Source organism: Pinus tabuliformis, chromosome 3_1, assembly GCF_031772625.1.
Source record: "Pinus tabuliformis cultivar Carrire ecotype Pingquan chromosome 3_1, CPIR1, whole genome shotgun sequence".
Classification (NCBI taxonomy): Eukaryota; Viridiplantae; Streptophyta; class Pinopsida; order Pinales; family Pinaceae; genus Pinus; species Pinus tabuliformis.
In genome coordinates this window covers 106,933,420-106,942,994 of record NC_142301.1, presented here as the reverse complement: position 1 = coordinate 106,942,994, position 9,575 = coordinate 106,933,420, and the positions used below count along the sequence as shown (strand labels likewise).

At 31.8% G+C, this 9,575-nt stretch overlaps 1 protein-coding gene across 2 annotated transcripts; it reads left to right on the top strand.

Annotated features, from left to right (window-relative positions):
* The first annotated feature begins 578 nt into the window (after positions 1-578).
* On the top strand, positions 579-1,798 carry LOC149185994 (uncharacterized). Of its 2 annotated transcripts, none has more exons than XM_089412530.1 (3): positions 579-651; positions 744-858; positions 951-1,798. In XM_089412530.1, exons 2-3 carry the CDS (start codon positions 807-809, stop codon positions 1,430-1,432), a joined length of 534 nt encoding a protein of 177 aa, XP_089268656.1. In that variant the 5' UTR covers positions 579-651; positions 744-806; the 3' UTR covers positions 1,433-1,798. The 2 variants fall into 2 exon arrangements, with proteins under 2 accessions (XP_089268656.1, XP_089268657.1); XM_089412531.1 differs by having other exon boundaries at positions 600-651; positions 759-858.
* Positions 1,799-9,575: the final 7,777 nt, after the last annotated feature.

The following is a 9,575-nucleotide window of genomic DNA, read 5'->3' as shown; positions in this document are numbered from 1 at the left end:
AGCATTAAAGTTTAGGATCCGGGTAATAAATAAAAATCTTGTAGGTCATCTTTGCTTAAGATGGCATTAACGTTTAGGATCCGGGAAATAAATAAAAGCATCACAGCAATAAACACCCTCAAATCGAAAATCTGAAGCAAGTGTCCATTAAATTTTCCCTAAATCCTTTCGCTATCGATGTTGACAATACAAGCGGATGGCATTGAAATCAAGATCAATGTGACAATGACTCGGAACTGCTGGAGTAAAAAAAAAAGAGGCGCTATGATCCAACAATCTATTCACCCAATCAACCTCATCAACTGATATTCATGTTTCTGCAAATAAAGTTAACCCAGTGAATTTGATAATTGTTTTAATTTCCGATGCACTTGTATCTTACCAAGCTACCTTATCTCTCCATTACCTGGGAACGCTCTGACATATATTTATGAACGAAATTGGTGGAGAGAATCATTTAATTAAAACTTAACATCTTATGGATACTGCAACGTCATTAGGGTTCGAACTCTTTGGTGATGATTTCGTAACAAAGCGTACTTCATTGATTTGCCCCATTCTCTCGCTGCTCGAGAGGCAACGCTATTTAAGCGGCTAGAGTTGTGAAAGCATTCAAGGGTTTCTGAATCGGGTGTGCGCATCGCGGCTGAGGTATTGGTGTTAAAGCATTTGTATGAACTGACTCGAGAATTTCTTTCTATTCTACATCGGTTTGCAGGCTTTATATTCTTAAATCGCTACAGGTTTGTGGTGTGCAGGTCTACAAGAAGCAAAGAGTAGAACGAAGTTGGTTGTAACTTGTCACGATGTCTTACTGTCCAAAAGTTAGTTCAACTCAGTTGTGGTCCGCTGCTCCATGTAAGTCTTTCTGCGGCTTTAGTGTGTGAATTATGACAGTAACATTGCAATGGGCATTTTACCCCTCTGACTTCGTTGTTGTGGATCTTCAGATTTAGGTGGTTACGATCCAATTCGATTTTGCAGCATGACGGACCTCAGATTTTACCAGTTTGGTTGGACAACTGGGAAATCGTGGAATCTTGTCTACCAAGGGATCACCTTCTATGGTATATGCGGTACGCGTACCTGCAGTGAATACGAGAAGGATGTTAGTTGCAAGCTCGCTAAAGGAGGTTATGGAAAATTTGATCTGGCAAAGGATAGTTGTGATTTTGTCTGCCCCTGTTGCGAAAAGCCTCTCAAAATCTTGAAGACCTGTGGCTTTCGTAACTGTAAATGGGAGTACACGGGTGTTGTGCAAGATCCAAGTGCAAGCGAATCTGAACTTCCGAAAAAATATATTAAGAGAAACGGCAGTGGCGTGGCAAACGCAAAAAATGGATTTTTTAAATATACTGGAGACGTGACAAATTGGAGGTTCCTGGAATTCACGGTGGAGAAAATTCCAGAGAATGAACTTCTTGATCTCTAAAATCATTTGATAGCTTCGCACCAACTGAAAGCAAGTTTTGATTATCTTCTTCTGGCATTAGGCGGTGATGTATATGAAATGTGTCTGAATTTTGAAGGAATGTTAACTATCTTGTTGCTGTCTAGAGGATAGTAATGTGACCTGTTTTTGGATGATCCAGGCATCTAAGGCTTCACGTCCAGTCGGAGATCTCTGTTAATGAAGTCTAGGATTTTTGTAATGGTCTGTGCCGTCTTAAGATTTACGAAACTCAACTGTAATGCGCCCCTTTTTCTTAGGCGGATAGTACTTGGAGGTTTTGTACTTTCACAGCTGCTTTGGAACACGGTTTTATTAATATAAGCTGTCAATATTCTACAATATTTATCACATGGAGGTTGTGAAATTATTTTTTGTGCGAATTTTTTTGTCCTTTCCATATAAAAATCTGTGCCAAAATATTTTGGTTTTATTCGTTTTAATGAATTTTTACTAATTTTGCTGATGGGCAATGGGCATAATCGCAGTTGCTTACATTTAGATTTGATTTTAATATCTGTGCCAACGGATTTTGGTTAATATTTGCGCCAAGGATTTTTGAATATCCGAATCATATCATGAATTTACGTCTTTTTAATGGTAGTTTTACTAAGGATTTGACCAAAAATGTGCTGGGCAATGATTTGAAAATATGAAATGATCTAAGATATTATATAATATATACGAGTATCATTCCATTATATTGGATTATTATATATCAATAAGTATTATTATATTGTTTTGGAATATTATGTATTAATAAATAGCGTTGCATACAAATGTTAATAGGAATAATATTCCTTATAAATACAATGTAATATCTCTAGCACCCCAAATTTACCCAAATAAAAAAATTTATTGTATGCTTAACGTACACACCAAGTATTACTATTTACCTGATCTCATCACCTAATGAAATTGTTCTTTGTTAATACTCGGACACCAAGTCATCCATAACTTTTTAACACGTCATAACAGGTGGGTGTAAATAAAAGGTTATTTAATCGACTATATATATGGGAAAAGTTAGGATGAAATATGTTTGTGGTTTAAAAAAATTAGCCAGTTTTTTTTTAAATTTAAATAAAAGTTTAAATTTTATAAAGTTTAAATTTCCACTATAAAAACAGTCTTTATAAAATTTTCTGAATTTATTTTACCTAAATTCCAATTCCAGCCACTTTTAATTGTCAAAGCAATTCCTCAACTTAGATAGACCACTCCATATATATACACACTTTCAGCTACACCTAATCACGGTAATGAAGATGATCAGTCTGTCCCGGCACTTGGTAAAGACTTCTAAAATCTGAATTGGCTTACGATGGAATTACATGTTATCCAGCTGAGAGTTATTGTAAAGTTTCTCTGCTTTTCTTTTACCATGTCCCGTTAGTCTACTGGTTTGTACCCTTTTAAGAGATTCAATTAACCAGATCCTCCTGTAAAGGCAGGTTTGTAGCGTGTGAACTTTTTGCAGTGAGAATCGCTTAAATTTCTACTTCAGGAGTTAACCAGGTTCTTCTGTTAACTCACACTCATGTTAATAATCCTTCAGGTCTAAGGTTTATAATTGTAGGGTTTATATCATTAATCGTAAGGTTTTTAATCCCTTGAGTTTATAATATTAACCTTAGGGTTTATAATCTCATAGTCGTATAATAATAATTCGTGAGGTTTAATATTAATCCATTAGGTTTATAATCCCTCGTGTGTAAGGTTTATAACATTAATCATAAGGTTTTTAATCCCTTGAGTTTATAATATTAACTTTAGGGTTTATAATCTCCTAGTCTTATAACATAGGAGACCATACACTTTCTAAGTTACCTTTAAATTCCAGCCAAAATCACCATAGGCTCAAACTAGGTTGGTATAAAGACACCAGGACCTGGTTAAACCATTGGGGGATCGACCACAATGTTGCATTGCAAAACATTAATAACATTAAAAATATTGTTACTTCTAAATTCAAAGAAAAAATGTGGTGTGAGAAAGATTTAACACCGAAAAGAAAATTAAGATATTATAAGGAAGTCATCAACCCCACCCTAGAAGATCAAAAGTATCTCTCTGTTTTAACTAGCTCAAAGAAGAAAATTAATATAGCCAAGATTAGAACGAACTTTCATGAGCTACATAGTGAAACGGGTGGTTGGGTAGTTCGTAAAACACCATGGATGGAAAGGTTCCGCCATCTCTGTGAGAATACGAACATCCAAGATGAAAATCACTTCCTCTTAGAGTGACGCGCCTACAACCACATTAGATCTCAGTTTCAAAATATACATTAGATCTCAGTTTCAAAATATTTGTTGCAATACTGACCTTCCTAGCCTTTTATGTTGTCAAAATTACAATGAGCTCGAAAGGCTTCTCTCCAAGCTTTTTGAGCATAGGAATAAAATCTTAATCAAACTAAATAATCCATTTCTTTGGGTCAGATAGACCAAAGTTTGGTCTTAGTGGACGTTAACCATCATCATCATCATCACCAATAATAATCCATTCGGTTTATAATATTAATAATCCTGTGAGTTTAGAATATTAATCTCTAATACGTATAACAATATATTAGGATTTATAATATTAATTAAAGGGCTTATAATCCCTTAGGCTTATAATATTTATGTTAGGATTTAATGTCAATCTCTTGAGTCTATAATATTATTAACCTCTTTAGTTTTATTAATCCCTTGGGTTTATTATATTAATCCCTAATATGTATAATAATATATTAGGGTTTATAATATTAATCTTAGGTTTGATATAATAATCTTAGAGTTTATAAAATTAATCCTAGGGTTTAATATTAATCCCACAATTTATTATTATTCCCTTGGGTTTGGAGTCTTAAGATTTATAATTGTAGGGTTTATAATATTAACCCTAAGGTTTTTAATCCCTTATGTTTACAATATTAATAGTAGGTTTTATAATCATGTGGTCTTATAATATAATCCCTTAGAGTTTATAATATTGATAATCCCATCGTCTTAAAATATTTATCTCTAATATGTATAATGATATATTAGGGTTTATAATTTTAAGGCTTATAATATTAATTTTAAGTTTGATATATTAATTTTAGGGTTTAATATTAATTCATTAGATTTAAAATCTTTTGGGTTTATAATATTTATCCTTTGAGTTTATTAATCTTTTATTGATCTTTTAGGATTTAATATTGGAGTAGTTTAACTAACGGAGGAATGGCCCTGAACCTCTGTACATCCGTACTTTTGCCTCCATTCACCACAGTTCGAGACAGTTCGAGCTTTTCGCAAGATCCCCTCTGAAGGCAATTAAAGCAAGCAATTACCTCTCATTTGAAATTTTAAATTTGAACACCCCACACACCACATGAATACCTAGAAGGCTGGCTTTCTAGAAATAGGTATGTTTTTGAGCTAGCCAGTGATCATAGTATGAAGATGTTTTGGGTTTTATTGCAGCAGCTTGGGCAAGCTCTTTCATTATTCCAACCAATTGCAAATACTTGTGGCCTAAATAATCCAAATAAGGGTTTCCATTTGGTCCAGCAGGGTTCTAGTGAAAACGAGAGCGCTTCTTCGCACCGAAAAAATGTATATGGTGGAAAAATATTTGAAAAGTTGGCGTTTCCATTGTTGAAGAGAAAGCTCTGGCTATGCAGCAGGGATCCTCCAGATACTTTGTATGTTCGATACAACTATTATTCCCACCCTGTGGACCTGCAAAGATGCATGTACTGAATACAAAGTCTCCAAGGAAATTTGCATATACAATCAGCAGTGAGTCCTCTACACCGGACAATGCAGTGGTGGCTCAATTTTGCCGTGAATATGATGAGGCATTTCCATGGAGAATGTGAGGTTGGAGCTGTGGTTAACCAGAACTGTATGGAGTTGATAGTCTCAAGATCATGGATGGATCAACACATAATGAAAGCCTGGAACCAACACACGCAACCCCCATGATGTTTGCATTTATAATTTTCTTAATATTTTTCTTATATATAACAAGGTTAACCATAACGTTTTATTTTTATTGTTACAAATTGTGATATGTATGCAGATATATGGGAATGAAGATTTTTCAAGAAATAATCTGAACGGACGGACAGTCGCACTCCATGTAATTGCCTTAGTCAAGACTTTAGAAAGTTTTGTGAGGTGTAGTCGTCACTGAGTTACTTTGGGTAGTAGGTGGAGTAGGTCGATATAACGTTAGACAAAGTTACACTATAAAGAACGTTATGTATTGTAGCGTTAACTATAAAGAACGTTACCGTGTACTGTAAAGAACGTTATAGCGTTATGTATTGCAGGGTTAACTATAAATAACTTTATTACTAGTTTTTTTCTTTTTTCTTTTTAATCTTGAGGTTATAGAAATTTTATAAAGAACGTTATCGCGTTATTGTGTATGGTAGGGTTAACTATAAATAACTTTATTACTCGTTGGTTTTTGTTTTGTTTTGTTTGGTGTTTTTTTTTTTTTTTTTTTTTTTCTTTTTATTTTATCTGTTTATTGTTTTTTCAAAAATTTTATAAATTAATGTTAATATTATTGAAATTTTATCAAAATTTTCATAAATTAGTATTGAAGTTATCGAAATTTAATGAAAAAATTATTAGTTTTGATGTTTTTAAAATTATATAAATAATATAAAATATCATATTATATCATTTTATAAAATCTATTATTTTCATATTTTCCATATAAAATATCATAATATATTGTTTTATAAAATCTTATAAAATCTATTATTTTCATATTTTCTATATAAAATATCATAATATATTGTTTTATAAAATCTATTATTTTCCTTTTTTCTATTGAGTTTTTCCCCTATTGAGAGCCTAGCTATGCTTAGGTTTTTATTGTACAAGCACAAATTCAATAACATAGACGATCATAGACTTCCTAAGCTAGCTTTAAATTCCAGCCAAAACCACCTAAGGCTCAATCGAGGGTGGCGTCAAGACACAAGGGCCTAGTTAAACTATTGGGAGATCAACGAAAATGATGCATTGCAAAACATAAATAACATTAAAGATATTGTTACTTCTAAGTTCAAAGAAAAAATGTGGTGTGAGAAAGATTTAGCGGCTAAAAGAAAATTAAGTTATTATAAGAAGGTCATCAACCCCACCCTAGAAGATCAAAAGTATCTCTCTATTTTAACTAGCTCAAAGAAGAAAATTAATATAGCAAAGATTAGAACGAATTCTCATGAGCTCCATAGTGAAACAGGTCGTTGGGCTCCATAGTGAAACAGGTCGTTGGGTAGTTCCTAAAACGCCATGGATGGAAAGGATTTGCCATATATGTGAGAATAAGAACATCGAGGATGAAAACCACTTCCTCTTAGAGTGCCCCGCATACAACCACATTAGATCTCAGTTTCACAATCTTTGTTACAATATTGGTCTTCCTAGCTTTTTACAATGTCAAAATTCTAGTGAGCTCGGGAGGCTTCTCTCCAAGCTTTTTGAGCATAGGAATAAAATCTTAAATCAAAATAAATAATTTGTTTCTTTTGGTCCGATAGACCATTGTTTGGTCTCAACGGAGGTTAACCATCATCATCATCATCATCAATATTTTTTAATAATTTGTTATTAAAATATTTTTATTTTCAAATTTTAAAAAGTTATTATTTTTATGAAATATTAAATTAAAAATATATATATAATGTAATTTTTTTTAATATTAGTTTGATGTTTAAAAAGAAATGTAAATTTTTAAATAAAATTAATAGAAAATAGAAATCAAAATTTTCAATTCATTCTTGAGTATGAGGTTAAATGTTATTTTAAAAGTATATGCCTTTAATATGTCATGGTAAGATAAAATTATATTTTCACATTAAGATGGGCCTAATACTTGGGGTTTATGTGTGGGATAAGGTTGAATGTCATTTAAAGGCACATGGTTGTATATTTTAAATTAAGATTAATTATTTTTTGGTTTTGGAATAAGATTTCATAGTTTGTCTTTCTAAAAATAATACACAATTGTTTTTATAGAGTAAATAAACTTTAGAATTACTTTTAATTAATTAAAATTTTGGATTTTCAAAAGGTGAATAAATAACTTATTACTCAAAATCTAGAAACATAAGAAAGAATAAATATCTACTTATAAATTAATATTATTTTTCTATATATATATATATATATATATAACCATTTTTATTATAAATTAATAAATTATATGACATAAAAAAATATCCCCTATTATAAAATAAACATGTAAATGAAAAGCGCATACATGTAAATGAAAAGCACTTGTAAAATAAAATTATAAATAAATGGTTTTATAAAATAGAAAATAATATATTTTTATATGTAAATTGAAAATTATCTATAATATATTTATAAAAAAAAAATATTTTTGAAAATAAAATTATAAATAAATATTTTTATAAAATAGTAAATAATATATTTATATATATATAAATTGAAAACTATTTGTAATATATTTATAAATAAAAATTTATGAGGTTGTTACTTTGTTTGGCCTGAAGAGGGGTGTGTCAAGATATGCCCACAAATGTGAAATTAAAATTTTTAATTTAAAAAATAGAAGTTTTTTTAGTCAAATTATTATTGTTGTGTTTTAAACGTATTTAAAAAATAATTTTATATAAGTTCATATGGTGTAGAATAAATGGTGATATGGTGTATTGTTAACACACTTCCTGATGTGAAAGTCAATCGCCCAAAACTCATGTACCAAAAATCTAGCCATGTTAAGGGTTGGTGTGGCTTAGACAGATCCTGGGTGTTTTTGACAGTTTATTGCGTGGAAAGAGGCTCTATACAACCCAATATGGGGTAGATCTCACTTTAAAAAGTTAATGTTTAAACTTTAACATTTTTAATCTAATGTCGGCCCTATCAATCTATCAATCTAAAGAGGTTAGTAAACCTTTTTAAAATATAGAGAGGTCGAACACTCAAAAAAAATGTATGGTAAATAAATAAAAATATAAATAAACGAGAGGTATGGTAAATAAATAAAACCTCTTTTTATATTTACTAGAGAGGTATGGTAAATAAATAAAACTTGTATGAGATCAAGAACACAAATGGCCTACTGTTTCTAAAGAGCAAGATTATCTCCATTAAAATGGAGGAGAATGAATAAGCTGGGCGACAATGGCGAAACAATATCAGAGACTGATTTGGTCATGATTACCATGAATGGTATGACTGACGACTATCAGATGTTCTCACTAAGTTGAATGCGAGAGAAAAATACCCCAAGTTTGAAGAATTGGCAGGGATCCTAATGTAGGAGGCAGAAAGGCGGATGACCCTGAAACGTAGAGCTCAGATCTTGCCCTAATGGAAAAGAAGAAGCTCTTTAGAGGAAAGGTAAATGCAGCACACAAAAGCGGAGGAACCCCACAAAGAAAGCCACCTCCATCTCAAGGTATGTCTTCAAACATAAGCGATTCAAGACCAAAATTTCTTGATTGCGGTAAAATTGGTCATATAGCTAAAAATTGTCGAAAGAAGAAGTTTGATGAAGGTCAACATAAACACAAGAAGCATGCAGGTAATTTTGCTGATGAAGAACAAAATCAAAATCTCAGACTGTTCGTATCTGATTCTGCATTTTCTACTGAGGACGATGAAGCTGAAACTTGGTTTGTGGACTGAGGAGCTTCCACCCACATGAAAGGAAACAGACATTGGTTTGAAAATTTCAAAGAGACTAGCAGTAGAGCAAACATCTATCTTGGTGATGATAGAGCGTACCAAATCAAAGGATATGGTAATGTTCCTGTTGTTTTTCCTAATGGAAAATTATATTAGGCATATTCAAAATGTAATGTATCTACTCAGAATAAAAAAGAATCTGATCTTTGTTTTGATGATAACGGATCAGAATCTTAAGGTAGAGTTTTTAAAATATTATTGTGTTATTAAATATCTGCTGAATCGTATGAAGGCAATTGCATCAGGTGTTTGTGTGGGAGGTTTGTACAAGCTGAATGTGAGAAGTCGCCACACCAAGCATTGACATCATCAGCTATGACTGCAGAAGATTTATGGCATCAAAGATTAAGCCATATTAATTTCAATGACCTACAGCTATTTCAGAAACGAGGTATGGTCAATGGTCTCCC